A 25848-nucleotide genomic window follows, 5' to 3' on the forward strand; every position below is an offset into this window, starting at 1 on the left:
TTGAAGAAGAAAGCCACAAGTTCTATAGCTAAAAGGAAATTAATTCTGCTAACAACCCTCTGAACTTGGAAAAGAACCCTAAGCCTCAGATAAGACAGCAGCAGCCCCAGCTGACCTAACCCTAACCTTGACTACAGCTAACCTGTGCCCAGACTCTCGATTCAGGGAAACTGAACAGCAATACATCAGTATTGTCTTTGGTTATTAGTTACACAGCAAAAGAAAACTAACATACATAGCTAAGGAGTGGCAGAGTCAGGGTTGAAACACAGAGTCCCTGCCTCCTAAAGCTGATGTTCTTGTCCTTTATATGATGTAATACCACGCTTTGGATTTTGCTTGCTTGTTTGGTTGCCATGGGGAGAAGACAGTGGTAGAAGGAAATATGAAAGACATTCAGATAAAATGGCTAAGATAGAAGCCTTAATACAAGTCTTAATACCAAGTGGGTCTCTTCAGCCTTGGGTGGTGGCAGTTACTGTGACTAGTGAAAAAGTGAGGAGCCTCTTAGTGTTGGGAGATGAGGAGTGGGGGTGGGCAAGCATTTCACCTCCTCTTTCTCAGGAAATGTGTAAAGGGAAGTGGGGGGTAACTGTTCACACAGAGCAAGCAGAGAACTCTGGGTTCACTGGGTTCAACGTTAGATGAACCACATGAAATAGCTGATATGATTGTTTATGATATTCACGAATAGCAACTACATATGACTCAACCAGTAGTTAGAAAATGTCAGGTCAGAGACCGGAAGCAGGAAAGAAGCCAGGAATACTGTCGGGGAGGACTTCTTGAGTGGGAAGAGACACGAACGTGGACGTTGTCAAGGCAAGAATAGAACAACTTGGTGTTCAGAGCCAGGAGCAACAATGTCAGTGAGCATGCTCATGCCTCAACCATGGGAGATTTCAGCTACGGGCTTTGTGCAGCTGTGGGGAGGATGAACACCTACAAAACCCAAGCTTAATCTGCAGATCTCTGACTCTGATCTAGTGATATGCTATGGTACAAAAGGGGAAGCACAGGGCAGAGTGCCCAGGGCAGGGATGGGGTTACGCACCGTTGCAGGATTAGTGTAAGGGTCATAAATAACGCACGCCACACACCTGACACAGGACCTGGAACCTCAGACAGAAGGAGATCCAACCAGTCAATCCGAAAGGAAATGAACCCTGAATACTCACTGGAGGGACTGATGCTGAAGCTGAAGCTCCAGTACTTTGGCCACCTGATGCGAAGAGCTGACTCACTGGAAAAGACCCTGATGCTGGGAGAGATTGAGGACAAGAGTAGAAGGGGTCAACAGAGGATGAGATGGTTGGATGGCATTACTGACATCATGGAGATGAGTCTGAGCAAACTCGGAGAGATGGGGACAGACAGGGAAGCCTAGCGTGTTGCTGTGCACAGGGTCACAAAGAGTCGGACAGAACTTAGTGACCGAACAGCAACAAGCACCCAAAAAGCGGCAACATCATTATTTGGCTGTTTACCAGACAACAGAAAACTGCCTTGCTCATGTAAGGAGGAGGCATCTTTAAATAAAAAGACAAAAAGAAAGGCAGAAGGCCGTGACTGGGAACACCACAACCAGGCTGGAAAATATTTAATTCTTTAGTCACTGAACTTCCTCTCGTGGGGCAGCATGGGGGAAGGGACAGCACCTTGGCCGGCACTTCGGCAGAGTTACTCATCTTGCTCCGGACACTTGGCCATTAAGAGCAAGGCTCTCCACCTGAAGGAGGCCAGGATGGACAACTTTATGGTTTTCATCACAGGAGCCCACAGATAATCACACTGATTACATAAGCATAAAAATGTGACACAGATTCATTTGCTAACCCATTCAAAAGACAATTTTTTTTTTAATCCCCCACTATGTGCAAGGCATATAGTGAAGAGAAGTGGGAGAAGTCACCTGCCTTGCCCTCAAGGCAGGGGCTCTGTCCTTGGCTCAGTCCTGAGTTTGGTTCCAGCTCAGAACATGGTGTCTACCATTTTAGCAGGAGGGTTTATAAATACGTGTTTGGTCAGTAGGACTCATATTTAGGATATAATGGTCCAGTTACAATAAGAAAGACAAAAATAAGTAGTAATTGCCTCCGTTCTGAAACTGGTAATTGCTCTGTTTAAGCTTCCTGATCTGTGGAGCCTGGGAAGCAGGTCAAAGGAGAGAGATCGCAGCACTGCCTACCTGCTGCTCAGAGACGTACCCAAGAGCCCCGGGAGCCTGCACTGTAATTACTGTAGTTGTGCCAGCCCCAGAGCCCCACCAGCAAGTATAATAATTTCCTATGTAATTATCCTCCAGATAAAAACATGCATCCTCCTCCCAGCCCTTCTTCCTCCCTCTCCTTTTATTTCCCTTCTCTCTCCATCTTCCTTCTTTCCCTTCATCTCCCAAACAAATTCAATAAGGTCCACATCAGGATGCAGAAGAATCCACCCCAAGGTCACCTTGTACCCGGGCCTGGGGCTGCTCTCTCCTTGGAGAGAACACTGACATGTTCCCTGATGTCGTCAAAGAAAGCCTGGATAACGAAACTTTCCTCTGCCTTCCTCCATACAAGACTCCTTGACTTTCTGTCTTTAGATCAATGGTCTCTTCCCCCAAACTCCCCTTAGGCTCAGGTGGGGCATATAATTACTGATGGGGAAACTGCCTGAGAAGACGATTGGCCCACAGGTCACGGCAGAGATTCTTTAACTCCTTAATGACAAACTGGCACATAATGCTTCTGATAAGTAATTGAGACTCGGCACTATGTTAAATGCTTTATAGTCGTATTCAATCCTCACAACAACCCTAGGAGGTAGGCACCATTGTTATCCATATATATAGATGAGTAAGTGAAAGGCCAGTTACCTCTCCCTAGATCCCTACACCAATAAGTAGCTGAGCTGGGATTCCAATTTGGTCCGTGTGACACCTTCTCCGTGTATTTCATCACCCGGCTCTGTTGAAAATGAAAGTCACTCACTTGTGTCCAACCCTTTGCGACCCCACGGACTGTACAATCCATGGAATTCTCCAGGCCAGAATACTAGAGTGGGTAGCTTTTCCCTTCTCCAGGGGCTCTTCCCAATCCAGGGATCGAACCGAGGTCTCCCGCATGGCAGGCGGATTCTTTACCAGCTGAGCCACAAGGGAAGCCCAAGAATACTGGAGCTGGTACCCTGAGCCTTCTCCAGGGGATCTTCCCTACCCAGGGCCTCCCGCATTGCAGGCAGATTCTTTATCAACTGAGCTATGCGGGAAGCCTCTGCTCTGCTACCCTCTACTGTATGGGCTTTACGCATATCGCTGCTCTCCCACTTCTGTCACGGGTGATTCACGGTGCAAATGATAAACCTGCATTCTGTCTTCCAGCTCCCAGCACTCATTCAATGCCTCCTTCTCATGTATCAGGGCCGCCTTCCTTTCGTCACAGACAGCCATGGCTCACTTGCTCTCAGGCTGGCTGTGGCACCTCCATTTGTTCCCCAGCTAGGCCCACCTTGCTTTGCAGAGGGAGGCACGTAACATCTGCATTTTAGGACAAGCAGATAACACACCTAGCTCTCAGGACTGGTTGCAAAGCAGCAGGGAACACCAATGGGAAAGAATGCCTGGAGAATGGGCCCTTCTTGTGCCTCCCCGGTCACAAGGGTGGAAAAGGAGAAGTGGGCAGGAGGTTCATGGAGCATTAGCTGGAGCCTCTAGGCAGTTAAGAACCATCAGTGGAGGTTCATGAGAAAAGGAAAAACAGAACTGCTGTGTGATCCGGCAATTCCACTCCTGGGCATATATCCAAATAAAACTACAATTCAAACAGACAATTTCAATGTTCACAGCAGCACTATTCACAATAGCCAAGACACGGAAACAACCTGAGTGTTCACCAACAGATGAATGGGGAGAGAAGACGTGGTGCAATGGGATATTACTCAGCCAGACAAAGAATGAAATAATGCCACTGTACCAACACGGATGGACTAGAGAGTATCCTACTAGGTGAAGGAAGTCAGACAAAGACAAAGATCACATGATATCACTTAAATGTGGAATCTAAAATATGGCACAAATGAACCTATCTATGAAACAGAAACAGAATCATGGACATGGAGAAAAGACTGGTGGATGCCAAGGCTTGGGGGGTTGAAAGGGATAGAGTAGGTGTTTGTTGTTAGCAGATGTAAGCTTTTATATATAGACTGGATAAACAGTAAGGTCCTACTGTATAGCACAGAGAACTGGATTTAATGTCCTATGACAAACCATAATGGAAACGAATATTTTTTTCATGTGTATATATGTATAACGGAATCACTTAGCTGTATAGCAAAAATTAACACACACTGTAAATCAGTACGCGTGCATACTCAGTTGCTCAGAAGTGTCAGACTCTTTGCGACACTGTTGCCTGCCAGGCTTCTCTGTTCATGGGATTCTCCAGGCAGGAATACTGGAGTGGGTTGCCATTTCCTCCTCCAGGGGATTTTCTCAACCCAGAGGTTGAACCTGCATCTCCTACATCTCCTGCATTGGAGGTGGATTCTTGACCACTGAGCCCAAATCTGGAAGCCCACTGGGCAGCCCAAATCAAGTATACTTCAATAGAAATATTGATAAAGTGAATATGTGTTTGTGTGTGTATATATATATATATATATACATATATATATATATATATAATCATCAATGGATCAGGACTAAGAACATTGGCAGATAAAAGGGAAGGCCATTAAAATATCTGTCATAAAGTAACTAAACTGACTGGGGGAAGTGCCGCTTAGAGAAAGGGGCCAGATTATTTTTTTGAACTCTCATCTAACTTGCAAGCAGGAATGGAAAGGCTTACAATTGCAATCCATACATAACAAAGTTGCTAAATGAGCTCTGGTCTCCCTCCCCCTCAGAAGCTGTGGGTCAGTGTCCTGAGGGTGGTTAACCCCACGGGCAATGCTCTTCTCACCAGCAGCCCTTTGACCATCCGTGTGACACCCCTCGCTGACTCACTGAAGTCCAGAGCAAGCATTATGCAAGGCTTGGGTATTAGCGTCCTTGGCATCCCTGGGTCTGCAGCTGGCATCACTAGGCAACTTTCACCTCCGCTGTCACATGGCCTCCTTATGCTGATGCTAGTCAGAGGCTCTAAGGCCCACCCTAACTGAGCATAACCTCACTGTCACGTTCTGAGATTATGCGTGGACATGGATTTCGGAGCGGGGAGTGGGGACTCTCTTTAACCTCGCACAACTTGCCGGCGGCATTTTTGGCTGATCCCATGTAACAGCAAGGAGAGGATTTGGGTTCCTCAAGGGAAAGCCTCAGGTAAACCTCGATATGGGTGGGGAGATGGAGGAGACAAACCACCCTGAGCAGCATCCATGCCGGACTGCTGCACCCTCGCATCTAAAACATATCACAGAAATCAAGTTCAACGAACAAAGTCAGTCATGCAAAGAAGGCAACTTCCCCAACAGCCCAAAACAGCCCAGGCCCCTTCCCCTTCAAAGTGCAACACTATCCAGGTACCATGCCAAGTGATTCAATTCACCCTGCACCCTCTTTCCCCAAACTCACATGGAAAAGAGGCAAATTCCTTCAGTCTCCTTTTATCTCCCTTCTAAGCCCCACAAGGGCTGGGGGTCACCCAGGGGCTCTGGCTGAGATGGAGCCCCCTCAGCCTCCATTCAGCTAAGAACAATCCCAGGGGTGGGGGTCGGGGGCTCACAGCAAAGAGCAAAGCAGAGCTAACCCTCAGGCTCCCCTAAGGCAGTCCTTTCTGCTAGTGGGGACTGATTTCTGAGGCCTTCAGGGAGGTGCTGTGCGGAACTGCATCCAATCTGGGCTAAGCAGATTAGTTCCCTCCCAGGGAAAGGTTTCTGGACAGCTGAGCAGGGCAGCTCCCTGGGCAGTGGCGGGGGGCTGTCATTACAAGGCCCAGACAGGACATAATGACATGCTCCCTGGAGGGAGCTCCTAATTGAATTACAGGGTGTCTCCTGAGCATCAAAGGCAGCCTGTGCTCAGAGGTAGCCGAACAGTCCAGGAGCAGACCTTCTGTGGAGCTGGTGCTGGGAGGGGTGGGGTTGGGAGGAGCTGGGATGCCTGAAGTAGAGAGGGCTCTGGGGAATCTTGGTGGTCTTGCAGACCCTGGGAGAGAAGAGGAGGAAGGCACAGAGAGTGGGGGATGGTGGGCATCCCTGGAGCTCATACCTGAGAAGTGTGTTCAAATCCCGTATCTCCCCAGCTGTTGCAACCAGGAGGTGGTAGAGAGCCAGAGGACCAGGCCTCTGTTCATTCACTCATTCATTTAACAAGCATCTTTTGTGCCCCTAGAATGTGTGATGAAAGAGAACCAAGTGCTGCTCTGATCTGAGGACGCAGCCTGCTGTGGGACCATTCACTCCTGAAGTCAACTTCTACTTTTATCTACGCATGCCCCACAAGCCGCAGCCAACCAGCCCTTCTTCCTAACAAGTTCTTCTAAGTGGACTAGAGGAGGAGGTGTGCGAGTCACCTTTACTGACTCCAAACTGAATCACGACAAAAGGAGACTTCCCTGGTGGTTGAGTGGTTAAGAATCCACCTTGCAAGGCAGGGGATGTGGGTTCAATTCCTATTTGGGGAACTAAGACCCCACATACTCAGAGCAACTGAACCCATGTGCCACAATTAGAAAGCTTGCGAGCTGCAGCTGCTGAACCCCACGTGCTCTGGAGTCTGCAGGCGGCAACTACCAAGCCCACGTGCCACAACTGCTGAGCCGGAGGGTCACATCTAGAGCGTCCCCGCATCGCAAGGAGAGATCCCGCGTGCTGCCACTAAGGCCCGACATTGCCAAATAAGTAATAATAATGATAAATGGTGACAAAAGGAGGAGTCCCTGTGTGGCTGAGGCTCAGGGGCCCCTCTTTCATAGCAATGCTCACAGGCACTCCCTTTCCCCGCCCGCCTGGGGACTCCCTGAAGACAGGGGCACCTCTTCTCAGTGCTCAGCTCACTGTATGAGCTCCATGCTGACTGTACCCTGAGAGACTGGCTCCTCCTCCCCACCTCCTCTCTGGAGGGAGGGCTCTCGTAGGTTCTCTGAGGGCTGCGAGCTCTCTGACTATCCTCCTCCTCTAACCCTTCGTCTTTGTGACCCAGACCCAGACACCAGGGTCACAACCTCAAAGGGGGCCCCCTCAATCTGAACACATGTTCCTGAGTCAGCCTTGCCTGCAGCAAGCCAAAGCGTCAGCTGCGTGTATTCCTGATGGTTAAGTGGCCAGACAAGGATCCCCTGTGTACCCGCCCGGGCAAGGGTGGGTCTGAGACAACAGCCAAGAGCGATGAGTCCAGATTTCTGAGCTGGGCATTAAGGAGTCTATTTGGCCCTTGCCAAATTCCCTGGGCCCAGTTGTCCCTGAATTAAAGGACAGCCAACTCTTGCTGTTAAGGAAGAGATGTCCTCTTAACTCTTTCTATATGAGAATAAAGTCTGCTGCTTTAACTTCCTGACCTTATTCTGATGCTAAACTATGTAACGTAGTTGAAAGAATGTGATTTATAAGCAGAAGATCTAGGTTTGGACACTGACCCTTAAACGCTTTGTGTCCTAAGGTAAATTAACTTTTCTTAAATTCAGTTAACTCATCCGAAGAAACTGATAATATTAAAAGTGCAACTTTTATTTCTCTATAAATATTATAAGTCTTATCATGTAAAAACATAACAGCCACAACAGTAATCTTTCCCAAAGGTCTAAACAATGCAGAAGCCTAGAAAATCAACACTGTGTCCTATATTCTGATATATTCTCCAGCATATTCCAATCTCCCCAGGGGATCACCCTCTTCAAAACAACTTTAAACAATTAGTGCCTAATATTTTCAAAGTATTTTATATCGATTTGTTCCTTTGAAAGTGAGTTCGTGGCTGTGTTCATTCTACTCTCTCCCCAGTCCTCAAAATAGAAAGTATATATTCTTCCAACAGTCCACGGGTTAACTAAAATACCATTTCTGTCTACTTTGGCTAGAACTGTATTAACTCATTGTTGTGACACTAGTTAACTTTTGCTGTAGTTTATGAAAAAAAAATGGAAATTTAATTAATTTTCAGCTAAGAATCTTATAAAACCTGGGGTCCCACAAGGAGAGGTAGATAATTAAAATGACCTGTTATGGGAAGCTGGCTGGGAACCCATGGTCTGGTTTACAATGCCCACTATGTTAGCAAGGACTCTGGAAGATTCTGGTCTGATAAGGTTACCTGCATCATGAGTCCAGTGGGGATTTAAGTCCCTGTGGATTCAGGAGGAAGAAGAGAGCGATTCACGGAGGTTTTCCCCTAGGGCTGGCCCAGTATTGGAGAGATGGTGACAACTTCATGCTAATGCACCTCAGTGAAATGGAGACTCCTACTTTATCCCATGAAGCTCCTCCCATCTCTCATCCCAGGACTAGGGTTGGCAGATATTTGGCTTTTCTTCTCACATCCACAGCTGAGTCCAGACACAGCCTCAAAAATCCTTTCCAAGATGGCTCCCTGGACAGCCACAATGGACTGACCGGAACTGACCCAGAAAAGAGTCCTATGTTACACCCAGCCATGTGCCCTGGGGCATGGGCACCTGACAGAGCTGCGCTCTGTGCCACCTGGAGATGAGAAGGCAGTGGCTTCCGGGGAGTTCCTGGAGAGGCATCAAGTTACAGCTGCAAAGGTAAGGGGGTGGGGGTGCCCGCTGGCTTGTGCTAAGTCCAGAAGACCAGCTGTCTAGCCCGGGAGGGCGGGAAGGGAGAGGCTGTCATTCTACCCGTGGCAGGGATGCTTTCTGTCCCGGTAGGGAATACAGGCTGCTCTGGAAACCCAAACCCAGGAAGAGGCTGGGACAGTGACTCAGGACCCAAACTGAGGGCACCTGAAAATGACGGCAGAGTGTCTTCTGACGCTTGTCTCCCGGAGACGCCGGACCAGAAAAGGGCAAAGGGGGATGAACGACCCCGGTGGCCTGCAGCCTTGTGCCACTGAGCATCACCCGCTAGGAATGCTTTCTGTTGATCTGGGCAGAAGCCAGTTTAATTTCGACTGCCGAGTCTGTGGCCGGCTGGATGGCTATAGTAGTGCTGAGGGCTCCAGAGGTGGCTGTTTCTCCTGTTCTCCAGCCTACCACTCCAGCGCTCATCACTGTAAAATCAGCACTCTCTCAGGGGTACGGCTGGAGAAGGCAATGGCACCCCACTCCAGTACTCTTGCCTGGAAAATCCCATGGATGGAGGACCCTGGTAGACTGCAGTCCATGGGGCTGCTAACAGTCGGACGTGACTGAGCGACTTCACTTTTCACTTTCGTGCATCGGAGAAGGAAATGGCAACCCACTCCAGTGTTCTTGCCTGGAGAATCCCAGGGATGGGGGAGCCTGGTGGGCTGCCGTCTATGGGGTCGGACAGAGTAGGACACGACTGAAGTGATTTAGCAGCAGCAGCAGGGGTATGGCAAGCCTCACATACTGTGTCCGTTTTTAGGTGACAGAAGACTGTTTAGCCTAGGACTTCTTCCTAAGTGACACTGTCCACCACTTAGAGACACAATTGCTTAGTTAGCTCACCATCGAGACCCCTGGGCAACTTCATTTTCCCACCCCACCACCCAACTATGGCAGATTAAGCATCAAGTTGGGGATGGACGGAAACATGACTTAACCCAGGGTAACCAATATCTATCTGGCCAGTGGCCTTTGATAAAGTTAAGTTGAGCGGTGGGGAAGGGTGGAGGTGGGGGAGGGAAACGGCAGAGTCCCTCCCTTGAGAATCAGAGGTAGAAGAATAGAAAAATCTTTTCAGGTAGGAAATAGGGCTGTTGGGCTGTGAGGTTTCATTGAAGCCACAAGGGAAAAGACCACAGAGAGGGCAGAGATGTCAGGAGACAGAGACCATGTGGCTGAGAGGGAGCGTGTTAGACAGAGAAGGTGGTCCCTAAGGCTCTGATGCCTTTCTGATACCAGTTCCAGCCTATGCTGGATCCTTACAATTCAACCTTCTAGTCTTAAAAGTCAAATACTATGCGGTGAAGGAAAAAAAAAAAAAAAAGAGCACCAGAGTGAGTGGTCTGTTTCCTGGGAGATATCAGTCTTCTTGGTATTATCATGAGGCTAGTTCTTTCTATCCAAATGCCAGGCTTTCTTGAGGGATACCCACAGCACACTCTTGGTCACGCAAAGAAATCACAGATTAGACAGCAGACAGAAGGCGGTCCAAACACAGAAGCCAACAGGGTGAAGGAGACAGACGTGGGGAATAGAATAAGAGTAAGACGGGAGGCGGGACTAAAGGGCGTGAGGAGGAAGTCACTGAGCTCAAGCAAGAGCAGCAAACGTGGCCTGAGCGTCAGCGGCTCCTGGAGCACAGAGAGTAAAGAAAGAAGGGTGCAGCCGAGGATTTCCAGAAGAGAGAGCCCGTGCAAGAGAAAGCAGGCAAGCAAAATGGAGGCGCAAGCAGGGAAACGGAGTGAACACACAGAGTATCTGTAGTCAGGTCCAGGGTTAGCCCTAGGGATGGTGGTATGGTACATCTTCCACAACTGCAGCTCAGAAAGAGGAAGTCAGGGGGTCAGGAGGGTCCCAAGGAGAAATCACACAGGAGACACAAGGAGGAAACCAAAAGGGAGACCAATCAAGACCAAGGGCTCTTGGATGGACCACTACAAAGAAATGGCAGAATTCATCATCTCTAATCCACAGCTTGCTCCGCAGCCATATTCTGAATGGCTGGGGAGCAAGTTGTGGACTGGAGTGGGGTGCCATTGCCTTCTCCAATATTCTGAATAGGAAGCTACTATCAAGATGTCACTCATTTTGAAAGTACCAACTAAAATATCCATGTTAAAGAGCTGTCTGCATTATAACTAACTGGTTCTTCATGAATCCTTGTCACCAAGTGGCAAGTGAACTGGGCTCAGGCAAGAGCAGGTTAACCAGCCTGTGTCCGTGCCATGCCGACCCTTCACTAGAAAGGGTCAGGATGCTGCCACACTGAAAACTGAACTCAAATATATACGCTTACCAAGTGATGGCTCAATTTTAGGAAAACAAATTTTTCCATAATGAATAAATTTTACTTCAACTTTATCTTCTTCTCTACTTAGCCAGATAACTTCCTATTTGTGTATGTGGCAGATGGTAGGGTGGAACTATAATTCGTATGAATGATAACTATCACATCAGCTAAAAATGTTTACCTAGTGCTTTCCTTCATGGTCTTTTAGCAAAATTTTCAGAGCACATGATTCCTACAAGATGCTTCTGGATGGTGCAGAATTTAAATACAGGGATTTTGCTCTGTTTGTAGGTCAAGGAGTTCTCTCTCTCCAACCATTAGTTACACACTGCTCTCCACTAGGACTTCTGATTGGTTCTGGAAGCACAGGTTAGTTTATCTTCTAAAAGGACAAGAAAATAACACCTTGAATAAACTGAAGACTGTAGCACTGAATTCTACTCCATTTCTAGTGGAGTTGATGGGGGCATAGCCCAAGGATGGGGAAGGAATGAGTGCTCATATACGACCCAAACACACCTGAAAAGTTGATGAAAGTTGGACGACAAGGAAGAGTCCTCCCCACTCACCCATCTCACTTTGCCCAAGTATCCCTTTCTATCACGCTTGTGACTGAATAAGAAAACTTTGACCTGAAGAGCCAGAAGAGTTGAGACAAACAAAGCAAGGCCCATGGCAGGATCTTTATTGTTATTCCTTTATTTCTGCCTAAAGCCCCAACTAGCATCATTGCAAGCAATGCTCAGGGGAGCCTGCTTTGAGGCTGAGACTGTTTCGTTTTCTGATTGGCTGGTCATGTGACCATCTCCAACCACAGTGTGCCTTTCTCCTCAAACCCAACCTGACATTCTCCTTGGTGGAGTCTCCAACTCTGCACACCCCGAATTTTCTCATACCAGAGGGCAGACCAAAGTGAGAAGACCCAGGGCAGGCACGCTGAATGCTCTGTCGCCTATGGTCCCTGACCAAGTCCAGCAGAGAGAGCGCTGCCCGATCCAGTATTGCCAAGGATGTTGCACCCTTAGACCCTAAAACAAATAAACCAGGAAAGCTCTGGGCTTGCTGGCGATCTTTATGGACATATGAGGTTTAAGTATATTTGGCGTGCTTTATGGATCCTGAAGTTGGAATATGTCACTCTTTGACATATTCTTGGGCAATTTTAGTAATTAAGAAAAAGAAACAAAAATTTACCAAAACCTGGGGGCCTTTCTGGGCGCAACATCCAAAGCTTCTGCTGAAGAGTCCACATAGCCTCTAATCATTCCCTTGTGCCCCAAAGAGAGGAAACTGTAGTTGAACAACTCTATTTGAAATGTTCCACTATTCTGTTAAACCCCCCTCCCCCATTTAACAATTTGCTTAAACACGGATTTCTTTCTTCAGGATCACTCTGAATCAAGCACATAGCTTCACTGTGAGTTCCATGAAGCCATGGTTCTGGGGATGGACTGTTTACCTACAACTACAAAGAGAGCTTGTTACTGGAAATCAGCGCTGCAGGCTGAAGAAAGGAGAACGAAAAGGATTCCAGCTAAGGGGGAAATACCTCTACCTCCATTGCACTTCCACCCACGCTAAGTGTGCAGCTTCTGATTTTTCTCAAGTGCAGAAAGGACATTCTAGAAACAAATGGTCCTCCTCTATGCATGCGTGTGTGCTGTCACTTCAGTCGTATCCAACTCTTTGCAACTCTGTGGACTGTAGCCCGACAGGCTCCTCTGTCCCTGGGATTCTCGAGGCAAGAATGCTGGAGTGGGTTGCCATACCCTCCTCCAGGTGATCTTCCCAACCCAGGGATTGAACCCACATCTCTTATGTCTCCTGCATTGGCAGGAGGGTTCTTTACCACTAGTGCTACCTGGGAAGCCCCTTATCTTCCTCTGTGACCAGATAAAAATTATCCTATTACTCTGCTGAGCCAAAGAAAAAGCAAAAACCTGACTCTGTTTAGTCAAGTTGGAGAATGTGAAAATTGTGTCCTGGGTAACTCCTTATTTGTATAGGTTTTCATGGGAAGATGCCTTTGGCTAAAACTTTACAGAGAAAGCACCCCTGGAAGAGAATGGCCTGTATCATTCTGAAAAAAATACTGCACTATTTCATGGAACAAGGTCTAGCGTAATGTTAACCATCACCAAGAGATGTCTCAGCTACACTGTCACTTTTTTCAGCAAGAGATCACTAAGATAAACCTTCTAAAAATTTTTTCTATGAGTTCAATATTTTCCTTCCTGAACAGTTTCAAGGTGAACCAAGAGATTAAAAATAGTCCGTAATATATTATTATTCTTAGTTAAGGCATTACTCACAAAAACACTCCTGGATGTGTCCTTCCAGAGCATCTTTCACCCATGAATTTTCATATTCTTTCCAAAGTTAACATTTTGATGGATAAAAATAAAATGGAAAAGTCCAAAAGGGGAGCGGGAGACATTAAATCAGTAGCATCCAGAAAAGTCCTTTCTAAAGTCTAACTTTCTATCATATCTACCTCTGCGATCTTGGACAAGTCACTTTGCATCTCAGATTCTCATAGTTCATAACTTGTAAAACTGGGAGGACAGATACCTTCCAGTTTCAACATTCTATATTTGCTTGGGAAATGTGTGGTACAGCTTACACTCCATTCTTTGAAGGAGGCCCACGCTATTTAATTATAGTAGATCTTGCTATTTGCATATTTGACATCTGAGTCTTTGGCTATTCCCAGAGACCCCAAAGGTCAATGAGCTGTAATAATCTTATTTTTGCAGAGGCGCTCTGTGCGCCTGGTATACAGGAGTGAGTCACGTGTTCAGTGAGTGAGATTAATGTGCAGGAGGCTTGGAGGCCATAATCCCTAGGATGAGCTACATAGTCACAAACTACCAGGATTCTTCCAGACCACAAAGATGTCAGTAGTATCCTTCTCAATGGCAACTTGCTCCAGTACTCTTGCCTGGAAAATCCCATGGGTGGAGGAGCCTGGCAGGCTGCAATTCATGGGGTCGCTATGAGTTGGATATGACTGAGTGACTTCACTTTCACTTTTTACTTTCATGCATTGGAGAAGGAAATGGCAACCCACTCCAGTACTCTTGCCTGGAGAACCCCAGGGATGGGGGAGCCTGGTGGGCTGCTGTCTATGGGGTCACACAGAGTCGGACCTGACTGAAGCGACCTAGCAGCAGCAGCATCCTTCTCAAATATCACGAGTTTATTGTAAAGTGGGTTTAAAGTAATCATGTACCCACCCCCACCCTTCACCTACTTCACTACTACATCTTTGATGAAGGTGACTTTAAAACTTTAGTGGTGTCACGCACAGAAGGAGAAGCTTTCATTCCCCTTTTATTGAGCTAACCTCAAACTATACTTCTCCCACCTGTTTTGATTTGTCTGTATACCTTGTATCCTCTCCACTGGAGAATAAGATCCTTGGGAGTTAAAATGCCACCTCATCTTAGTCACTTATTTCTCTCCAGTACTAGTAATGTACCTAGGATGTAGCAGATATTTAATAAATGTCTGTTGAGTGACTGAGCACTTTTGATGCACTTAGGCACTGTGCTAAGGTGCATTTTCTTACTATCTGTATCTGGTACTAATCATAATCTCGAAGGATAGGTATTATTGTTCCTATCATTGCAACAAAATCGCTGGGACTCTGAAGCTGAAATGACTTGTTAAAGTTACACAGCTGATGCGTGATGGATTCACACCTGTTTGTCAGACACCAGAGTGTTTTTCCATCCTAGGACACGTTTGAAGAAGTAAAGCATAAAGCCAAATGCATGAATTCATGGACCTCATATTGTTGGTGGAGCACAGCCCTGGCTTCGTTCTACAGATTCAGAGCATTATGGTGAGGGCAAAAGCGACAGTGCCACTGGGCTTGGTGGGGAAGTAGAAAGTGAAATTGTTCCAGGCATCACACAGCTCTGTCCAAGTCCCCCGAAGGTTCCAATCTCAGGGCTCAGACTGTTCCCACAGTTAGCAGGGTCTCAGGATAAGAGCTAGACTCGAGCCAAGATGGAGCTGAACACTGGACTGGAAAGCAAGCATTCACGATCCAGTCATGCAGCTCATCTGAAGAGCCACTTTCCTTCCTAAGCGTCACGGTTTAGAGCCTTTCAGCTCTGCTTCTGGGAACCAGAAGCATCTGGAGCTTGTTAGAAATGAAGAATCTCAAGCCCTACTTTAGATATTGGAAGTCATAATCTGCATTTTAGCAAGATGCCTGGCTGGTTCACAAGCACATTAAAATGTGAGAAACACTACTCTAGAATATCTAAATGATATTCTAAGGTCCTTTCTCGCTCCAATATTTTCTGAGTTTAGTAACCTTCATGATAACCAAAAATCTAGCATGCTTATTAATTAGAAAATCAAGTAACCTGATGACCTCAGTGGTGCCTTTTGAAGAATAGTGTTAATTCATCAGTATTACTATTAATGAGCTTATTTACCGAGTACATATCATGTACAGGGGACACTGCATGTATATAACATGTACATAACATGTACAGGGATACAATATCATGAATCATTATAATAGATCTGCTAGAGTGACATTATGATCTCCTTTTTATCAATGGGAAAAAAAATCTCATAAATAAATAAAATTTCCCCAATGTGGTTAAATCAGTACTAGAGCCAGAATCCTAATCCACAGAGTACTATACTTAGAGCCCATGGTTTTCTTGCTGTATCATACTGTCTCTAGCTGTAAAATTACAATTTCAAGTATCAAAAGTAGGCCTCCTTTTGCGAGAATAGATTAGCAGGTTTTGGACTTATTCTTCTGCAGTGAAAAAGGCCAAGAGGGTAGTCTAAATTCTACTGATGTCTAAAAAAATAATGCAAAGGACAAGATGGGAAACCTTAGAATACCTGGGCCAGCATCTCAAACGTGTATAAGTTCATACATATTTATAACCAATATTACCCAGAAGTGATCATTCATGAGGCTCATTTACACCAAGACAGTAATCAAGCTGAAAACATACACAGGTTTGAGGAAGGTTTAGTCATATTTGGAGATCCCAGGTGCACAGTTGATTACTAACGAGGTTAAGAAATTGGGATCCCAACTTCTGATCTCTCAGAACACTACTCTTCGGTGCCTTCAGCAGATTGGTACTGAATGGGAGGGACCACGAGGCTCTCCAGTTATGGCCAATGCTGATGTCATCTAATGCCTGACAGTAATTTATCTACTGACATTGCCATAAATACGCATGAAATTTCATGGGGGTTTTCCTCACCGTGAGGGCCTTCATTTGTACGCATAAGCATCTTCCCCAGAGCACACCGAAAGGCAGAGTATTCTCTAGAAAGGCACAGGTTTTTATTAATGCCAACAAGAGATTATCCTTTCCTGCAAAATGACTAAACAGGGCTCTAATAAATCAATCTGTCAATGGCTATTTCCTTTCAGGGGACAGTATCCCCCTGTTCCATCTGGCTGGTGCAGGTTATGACCTACACTGAGCGCCTATGTCTATAGTTCAGAAGATCCTAGAGCTGGGAGGAACTGCAAAAAAGAGCCCACCTCGAGGCAAGGAAAGTATTGCTATTCCCACTTTACAGATGAGAGCTTTCATTTCCCATTGAAAGTGTTTTGAGCAGGTTCTTGGAGCAGTTTGACATCTCCCACTTCCTATACGTGTCCCTTTGGTTCCTCCGATATTCCCCTGCTAGTGCTTACTGCTTCTGGATGTGAGCAGCAATTCTGAGGCAAGGTTCCCCTTTCTCATCTCCTTCCTTCTTGGTAACCCTGGAAAGTCTGGTCTCCCGGGCAGAGTCAGTCTGCTTTATTCTTTAGAGATATCCATCTGAGAATAGGATAGAACACCCAGTACAGATGTTTCAATGCAGAGAGGCCTCGGAGTGACAGAGGCAATAGAAACATAAGACCCACAGTGTCTGAAGGGCTAAATGGGCCAGTGACCTGAGCAGTGTTTTAGAACTCTGGACTGTGAAAAGAGATGACCACACAGAAGATGTCTTTTTTCCCACAATTCCTAAGAGGCTTCTCCTCCACTGCTTAGCCAGATTCTGGAGCTTAGACCTGTGACTAAAGACTAGTGGCTGCTGCCCTGGGAGCTCTGCTTCTCTAAGATACCTCCAGGACTCAAGCCATATTGATTCATTTCACCTAGACTGGGCAAGCCTCACACCATAAAATAAGCCTATTGATGCTTAAAGAGACTGCCAAGTTTCAATCAATTTTGCAATTTCCAAATGAAGGAGAGGTGCCTGAAATCTGCTTATATAATACAACTGCATTATGGTACTGGAAAAGCATAAGCCAATGCCACTCACGTTCTTGAGGATGTCCAGCTTGGACTATCATCACTGATTCAGAATGGAAAGGACTGCCTTCAAAGCTCATGTAAGCCCTTGGCCTGAGAAGAGAAGGAAGGAGAGACCCAAGCAGTCTCCTAGATCTTGCTTCATCACAAGACTCTCCCCAAATCTGATAGCAGAACTTCCATCATCCCACACCCCCACCAGCTATCATTTTGAGTTTCACTGGACAAAATGTTCTGGTCCTGTGCGCTTAGATCCTGCCATGGTATTCCTTGCCCGAAAACAATTTAAAGAGAGAAAACTGAAGGAGATTTTGGGAGCAGAACCTGGCAGGAGTGTCTGCTGATCTTGCATACCTGTGATGGAACCAAAGTTTGACATTAACATGAGTACAAGGGAAAGTTTTAAAGCATGGGGCAAGAGAGAAGGGGGTGAAAGTGATGGAGGCAGACGGACTATGGAAGGGTTACTTACACGGTTTCATCATTCTTGAACTCCAACTCCCCATATATGTCTTCAAAATCCTCACCACCACCCTTGGCGGTCCCTTCTACTGTCCTAAAGGGGACGATGACTGTGCCCCGGGCACCTGATGTCCGCAGAACCTTGACCTCCATGACACCAATGCTTTCACTGACATGAATAGTGTCACATTCAAAAGTGAAGATGCCCGCGTGGTCATCATCCAAGATGGTGACTGTGGCCACACAAGGGGACACCAGGACAGCCCGAGGCAAGGGAAGACTATTGCGTACTCTGGGAGACATCCCCTCCTCGGGCTGCTCCTCCTCCATGCGAACGTTGCTCAGCCTCACAAAGAAGTGCTCATCCTCCTCAAAAATGTCATCATCGATGATGCCCACAGAGAACTCCTTCTGGGTCTCTCCGGGCTTTAGAACCACAGTGCCCTCTGTGAACTCATAGTCAGCCCCTGCGTTGGCAGAACCATCCTCTGTTTTGTAGTCCACATACAGGGTCTTGGACGTGTCCCCGCCTTTCCTCACCACTGTCAGGAGCACAGCCCCACAGTTCTCCAGGCACTGGTAAGAGCATGGGTCAAAGAAGACCTTGGAGACAAAGTCCTCCGGCTCGTCGGCATGCACCTCGCTCATGCTGGAGGTCTTTTTGGCTTGTTCTGCTGCGTGCTTCTTCAGGATATTGCCCGCACCAGTCATCATACGGGTGGCCTGGATCCGGTAGAAGGCGCGGCTCTTCTGCTGATGGGAGAGAGCATAGTAGTTGGCCATCTCGACCAGCTGATCTAAGTCCTTCTCTGGGTATTTTTGCTTCAGGTCCTTGAGAATCCGTATCATCTCCCTGCGGGACTCATCCACTTCCTTCCCTTCCAGGGGCACCAGGTGCCCATCAAGGAAGTGGGAATTCATCATTTTCCCATCCATCTCAATGCCCTTGGGGTGGTCGCCCTCGGTCTCTATGATGATTCCTCGGTGTTTATCTGTGCGGTACTTTTTGTGCATGTATTTGTAGAAGAGCAGTCGCTTATCTGCCACCCAGGCCAGAAGGACACACACTGGAAAGAAGAAGAGAGTGAGGAGGCCTTCCCAAACCTGGACCACACCAGGAGAGAAGACAGCCAGGATCATATAGAGCCAGATGTAGGCAAAGATGCTCCAAGCAGCAGTGACAAAGAAGACTCGTAGGTGCTTAATCTTGCGAGTCTCTCCATCGGGGATCACATAGACGCAGATACCAATGATAATGAACATATTGAAGGCTGCACTGCCGACAATGGTAGAAGGTCCCAGATCACCAGCAATGAACCCATGACCACATACCTCAATTAAAGACAGGAGGATCTCAGGAGCAGAGGAACCCAGGGCCATAAGGGTCAGGTTGGAGACAGTTTCGTTCCAGACCCTAATGGTGGTTGTGCTGGTCTCTCCATTGGGCTTTTTGATAGTCACCTCTCTCTCTTGAGAAGTGATGACTTCAATAGATGCCATGAAGCGATCAGCAATGATGGACACCCCGAGGAACATGTATATCAGGGCCACAAAATAGACAATGACCCTGGCAATCTTGTCTCCAAGGGAAGGGTTCTCCGGGTACCAGATGGGCAGGATGACACCCTCCTTGCAGTCCGATGACCCTGTACAGGACTCATTGTTCTGCCCTGTGCTGGGCACATCCCCTGAGCTGCCAGCCTCTGCCCGAAGACCATTCAGGAAGAGCACAAAGGTAATCAGCCCAAAATGGAGGAAGGCAGAGGTGAGAGGCTGCAACCTTAACCACGCCATACACAAGACTTAGCCGCTGGCTTCCGCTGCAGCACCAATGGTCCTCCTGACAGGCCAGAGACCTAGAAGAGATCAGAGAGGCAGAAAAAGGCATGAAGAAAAGGAGAACAGTTTGGGGGAGAATGGATACCTGTATATGTATGGCTGAGTCCCTTCGCTGTTCACCTGAAACTATCACAACATTATTAGTCAGCTATACCCCCAATAAAAAATAAAAAGTTTTCTTTTTAAAAAAAGGAGGACAATAAATGGCAGGTTCCCACCAATAAAAACTGATGCTTCATCTTGAGTGACATATTGTACTAAGATATGGGGCAGTCTCTCACTTGGAAAAATAGATGTCACTGGGAGGCTCAAATAGCTGCTCTGTCCTTAGGACCATCTGGTAGAGTCAGTAGAAAAATGGCTTAAAATAGCTGGGAATATTGGTAATGGAAATTTAATTGATACCCCTTTAGTCTTGCCTCCCAACCCTTTTGTTATCTGTGAGAGTTCTCAAGAATTAACTTAAAATTGGCCAAGTATTACAGGAATCTTCATCCCCACTTCTACTGTTTCTAGGGTTTTCAGCCTTCCTTGCCACACTGTCATCATACGCAAGAATCTCGCAAAACATAAGTTTATAGGAGTACATGCTGAATTGAACTGTTATCCTGGACTACTTTCCTGCAAATGGAACACCTTGCTTTGTGCGCAGTTGAGCCCAGTTGGGAAAAACTCCTTCCCCAGATGAAAATTTAGGGAGGCAAGTTGTAATTCTGAGATTGCTTGAGAAATCAAGAGAATTGATTCTGTAGTGAATACTACCTGTCATGTAGCTAAACCGAAGCCCTGTGAGTGGTGCCCAAGGCCCAGTCCATAGCAGTCCTTAGCCCTCCAGCAAGACAGGCTTATGAAAGAGTTTAGGCATCCAGTTACAGGAAGATGAAGATCAGTCAGCCACTCTAACTTGAAACCCAAACATCACAAGGGCCAAGTGGTAGGAAGCACTATAAACAACATGCAAGTGACTCTTAAATAAGTTTTTTTAATCTGTAGGCAAGATTTCAGGGTGAAATTCAGCCTCCTCTGCTGACCTCAAGACACTAAAAGGTAAGCATGAGTTCAGAAGAATGGAAGAAATTCAGCTGAAACTGCAGTTATCTTTCTACTCATTGCCTCATTCAGATGGAATGAGACTGCAAATAACTATTCAATACCGTAAAGAAAAACAACTTGCCCATGTTTCCACCTCTGTTACAAGCATGTAGGAATACTGTTAGTAACGGAAGAATGCTGCTACTCTCTACTTGCTCCTCCTCCTTCTCTGCTGTTTCCTATCTCAGAAAATAGCACTTCCATCCACCCAGTTTCTCAGCCTGGAAACCGCTGCCTGTTTGCAAGCCTTTCTCTCTCCAGTCCAACACAAAGTCCCATCAACTTTCCTCCCCATCTCTCTCACCACCAACACAGCCCATTACTTTTCACCTGATGAATTTACTCAGTTACCTCCTCATTGAACTCACTCCAAAGCTGACCTTTCTCTATTCCATCTTCTCTTATAGCCATAGTCATCTTAAAAAACAACAACAAAAAAAAAACAAAAAAAGCCTATGCTCCTTCTCCCCTACTTGAAGCCTTTCGGCATTTCCCCCTCACTTTCAATATAAAGACCTGCATCCTCACCATGACCTGCTGAGCCTCGTGCGAGCTACCTTCTTCCTCGTCCCCCTCATCTCTTGCCACTGTCCCTCTCACTGCATTTCTGCAGTGATGGCCTTTACATCAGGTCCTGGAGTACACCATCTTATTTTCCATCTCAAGACCTTTGCCCATAACATGACCCATGACTAAAAATATCATTTCTTCTTTGCACTGCCACTCGTAACAATGCTTTAGCTCTCAGCTTGAATGTCACTTTCTCACAAAAACTTTCCTTCACCCTAAAATGGTCCACTCGTTTCCTTTAACTTTTTTCATGGCACTTACAGAATTTTGAAATTACATATGTATTTGTGGGATTATATGATTGATGACTAACTCATCCATTAAGCTATAACAAAAAGGCAAAGACTATGTCTATTCTGTTTATCATGGTATCCTTAGTAGGTAGTTCGTAGGTGCTCAGTAAATGTATGTTTTGGAATAAATAAATGTGGCCCTAGGGAAGCTTCCTCACTGCTATGGATGGAATTGTACAATCCCCCCACCAATTCCTATGTTGAAGCCCTAATCCATGATGTGACTCTATTTGGAGATAGAACTTTTAGGAGGTAATTAAGGCTAAAAGAATTCATGAGTGGAGTTCTAATTCAATAGGCTTGGTGGCATTTAAGAAGACAAGAGAGAGCGCTCCATTTTGTGAGGACATAGGAAGAAAGCAGTCATCTGCAAGCCTGGAAGAGACCTCTTTCCAGAAATCAAATTGTCAGTATCTTGATTTTGGAATCCCAGCCTCCTGACAAATTTCCGTTGTTTAAACCACTCAGTGTATGGTATTCTGTTATGGCAGCCTGAGCAGACCCACACACTCAGAAATCAGCCTTCTTAAAAGTCATTTTACAATCTGAATCGTAGCCATTTAGAAAAAAATAGATCTCGTAGACAAATCCTCACTAGATGTTAGAGGCTACCTAGGACCTCTTTCAATTGCCAAGGCTTGTCCTCGAAGAGAAGTTGCCCTTGGGACACACCCTGGTGCATATGGTAATCCTGCAGGCCCTCCTCCCAAAGGGCTCTGTGGATTAACTTGGTTTTGTATTCCTCGGACGGGAGCCAACTGCTGAGGCTCATAATCCCCACTAGTCCAGGTACCAGGGGTCACCCCAGCAGGTGCTTCGGGCTTTGACCTCACTTGGGGGAGAAGAGGCTATGACATCGACTGTAGAGGAGCAGAGAGGCTGAAGGTGATCGGCATCCATATTCAAAGACTGAACATGCCCCCACAGCCTGCGATGTGCACAGAGACCCTATTCATAGGGTTAGCACTCACCTACCAGGAGAATTGTGGACAGACACGGATCTTGACCTCTGAAAACCCAACACTTTGTGAATTCTGATGAGCCCCATGCAGGAAGAGACAGCAGCTCTTTGATCAAGAGCCAACATGGTGACAGGCAGTGGCAGCTGCACAACTGGCCAAGCCCAAAGGGGTGGGCTACCCACAGGTTAGGGAAGAGGCTGGCCTGCTGCAGTCAGGGGAAACAGGGGACACTCAGGTAGTAGTGTTAACCTGATCGACGGGGGACGAGGACTCCGACTGCTCATACCCACCGGGACAATTAAGGAGGATCACGGTCTTTATTCTCCTTGGTCCCACAGACACTTGTGGCAACAGGTTTTTATGGGGACTATGCTATCACATGGTCATAATCAGAGGTCAGTTTAGAAAGACTGTTCCCTCAGACAACAGATGAACTGAACGAACAAATAAAAGAAAACAAAGCAAGACAGTGGTTAGGGATTGCCTGCACTAAGATGTTAGAACTGAAGGTGAGAAACCACTGGGGGATGCCTAGTTGTTCTCTCCAGCTCTGCCAGGAGATGGTTTCTGCCTGAGAAGTTAGAGGGAGAGGGGATGTCTCTGATGAACAAGCCAATGGTAATTTTTTGCCATAACTCCAGCCCCAGACACTGATTGAGACGGATCCCTACCTCCTGGGTGGTTCACTGCACTCCCTTAGAGACCCAACTGATCTTCGGTGTTTCCAGAAGGCTCTTAATCAGAGCCTAAGCCATACTCATGGAGGTGACCCAGCTTGAGATCCCCAGAACTGCCCAAAACAAGGAAGATATTAGGGACAGTAACTAACGCTTAAAAGCAGTTATTGTGTGCATAAAGTTCAAACGTATTATTTCATCTTCATAACAACCCTATTAGTTGTTGTTAGAGATCAGTACTATTTTAATCCCTATTTTACATTTTGGGAAACTGAGTCTTAGTTAAGTCATTTGAGTCATTTACTCAAAGTATAAAGCAAAGAAGTAGCAGAACCAGAGCCCACATAGAGATGACATAAAGCTGATGGCCCTAACCACTCCAGCTTATGAGGATGTCCCAATCTGTTGCAGAACATTCACAAGCCCCAGTCAGCTTCTAGTCTTCTGTGGTCTTAGAAGCAATCTGGCTGCCCTACGTACGCTCACAGGAGAGCCAACCATTTGGTTGAGTTGACTGCTCAGAGTCGGACACAACTGAAGCGACTTAGCAGCAGTAGCAGATTTCCTGGAGGTGTCCTGGTTGCCCCAAGGCCGTCTCCCACCCAAATATTCTCCTTCCTATCAGTTTGACAAACATTAACAAGTGCCTGTGATTTGCCAGGCCTGTCCTAGAGGCCGCCGGACAAAATAAACTATGATACGGGGTTTTCCCTCCAAGGCCCCATTGAGCAGGGGTGGAGAGCTGCGCACACAGGCACTTCTACTATCATCAGTGAGGGTGTGGGCCGAATGCTGCCGAACGCAAGCAGGGCACTGAGCCAACCTGGGGATTCAGGGAGGCGTTCTGAAGGAGGTGATCCCTGAAATGAGGCTTCAAGCATGAGTGCATTTTAGTTAAAAAAAGAAGAAAAAGAGAGAGAGAGAGAAAAGAAAGAACATGGGAAGGGCATCTGAGTCAAAGAGAACAGCCCAAGCAAAGACGTGGGGCAGGGAAGCCCTCTGTGTACATAGGATTACAGGCAAATCAGTGTGAGGCAGGAGGGACAGAAGATGAGGCTGGACACAGAGGGAGGACCCAATTCATGGCAAGTCTTATATGCCAGGCTGAGAAGATGGGATTTTATCCTAAGGGCAGTGAAAAGCCAATGATAGGATTTTGAACAGGAGAATGACATGGTCTGATCTGTATTCCAGAAAAACCAATTTGGCTAGATAGGTTTTAGGGTGGCTGTAACTGGGACAAAACCAAAGCAGGAAGATCAGTCAGAAATCTATTAGAAACAGAACAGATACAGACAAAGAGGGTGAGCCTAGGGTACATTCTGCCTATGATGACCCTCTGACCCCTCAGCTCAGCCCACAGCCTCTCATTTTTTTCCTGGATTATTTTCCTAAAGCCCCCAGGGCCATCTGCAAGGTGTCTGTGTCCTCAGCAGTGGCTCCTGACATCTTTTAATATCACTGGCAAATTTAATTAAAGTCACTTTCCTCTGCTCTTCCAGATCATTAATAAAACAGAGCCACCAGGCCAGACTGAGCAAATTCTCCCTCTTGCTACGCCCTCCACTTTCTCCAATGGGAACACTCCTCCGGGTCTGTCACCAGCCTGGGTAGATGCATCCTGCTCTGCTTCTAAATCTGGGCCCCTGCACAGACGTCACAGCCAATTTACATTAAAGTTTTAGGTGCAGCCAGGCTGCACTGGATCTGAAGTGTCACCCGAGTCCAAGAACACTGCCTCTTCTCCTGTACTTCCTCTGCCCACAGGGGCTGAGAGCCTGCAGAGTCCTCTCCATGGCAAAGCTCTCCCAGAAACGCAGGAACTAAATTTCCGGCACCCAAATAGGAAAGACGCGACCTTGGCTACTTAGGTAGTTTGGCTGCCACAATCGGAACTTAGATCCAAGGAGGAAAATGTAAGGATGCTGCTTTTCATCCATTATGATCGCTTTGAATATTCCAAGTAAAAAAGTTAATATTATCGTCACGCCCATTTTGAAAGTGAAAGTGTTAGTTGCTCAGTCGTGTCCGACTCTTTGCAACCCCATGGACTGTAGCCCACCAGGCTTTTCTGTCCATTGGATTCTCCAAGCAAGAATACTGGAATGGATAGCCATTCCCTTCTCCAGGGGATAAGCAAATTTGAATTTACAAAGGTTAAATAATTTGCCCAAATCATGGTAAGTAGACAAATAAGCTCTTGAATTCTGGCAGTCTGACGCTAGAGCACTTGGCATTAACCACCATGCTAGGTAGATGCCTTGGGTTTGGGTAACCCTTTGAAAAGTAAAGGGCCTGGGGAAGGGAGGGTGAGTTTTTCTGGATATGGAGCCCTCACTATGAACTTGGAGATGGTACGTACTCCAAGGCAGCCTGAAACAGTAGAAGAGCCCCAAATCTGAAAGCAAGAGGCAAGAACTTTCTTCCTAGCTCTGCCTCAACAAGCTATGAGACTTCGAAGAGTCAGAGAACTCTTACGGCATCAGCTTCCTCATCCAGAAAATTCGTGTTGGGTTGGATAATCTCCATAGTTGCTTTGAGTCAAAAATGCTTTGATGGCAGGCAGGTCCATCTCCACAACAGGCAAAGAAGAGAAGGCACATATTTCAGTTAGGTTGGCCCAGAGCAGTGTGAG

At 46.6% G+C, this 25848-nt stretch overlaps 1 protein-coding gene across 13 annotated transcripts in view; it reads right to left on the reverse strand.

Annotated features, from left to right (window-relative positions):
* The window catches only part of SLC8A3 (solute carrier family 8 member A3), a 168037-nt gene that overhangs the window by 127791 nt on the left and 14398 nt on the right, over nucleotides 1–25848 (reverse strand). For 12 of the 13 annotated variants that reach the window (XM_069596900.1, XM_069596909.1, XM_069596906.1 and 9 more), the window contains exon 2: nucleotides 17791–19636. In XM_069596900.1, the coding sequence (XP_069453001.1) occupies nucleotides 17791–19574 (1784 nt within the window). In that variant the 5' untranslated portion in view covers nucleotides 19575–19636. Of the gene's footprint in view, nucleotides 1–17328; nucleotides 17491–17790; nucleotides 19637–25848 lie in introns of those variants that run through there. The other variant, XM_069596911.1, reaches the window with a different exon arrangement.

This window comes from Ovis canadensis, chromosome 7 (assembly GCF_042477335.2).
Source record: "Ovis canadensis isolate MfBH-ARS-UI-01 breed Bighorn chromosome 7, ARS-UI_OviCan_v2, whole genome shotgun sequence".
Classification (NCBI taxonomy): Eukaryota; Metazoa; Chordata; class Mammalia; order Artiodactyla; family Bovidae; genus Ovis; species Ovis canadensis.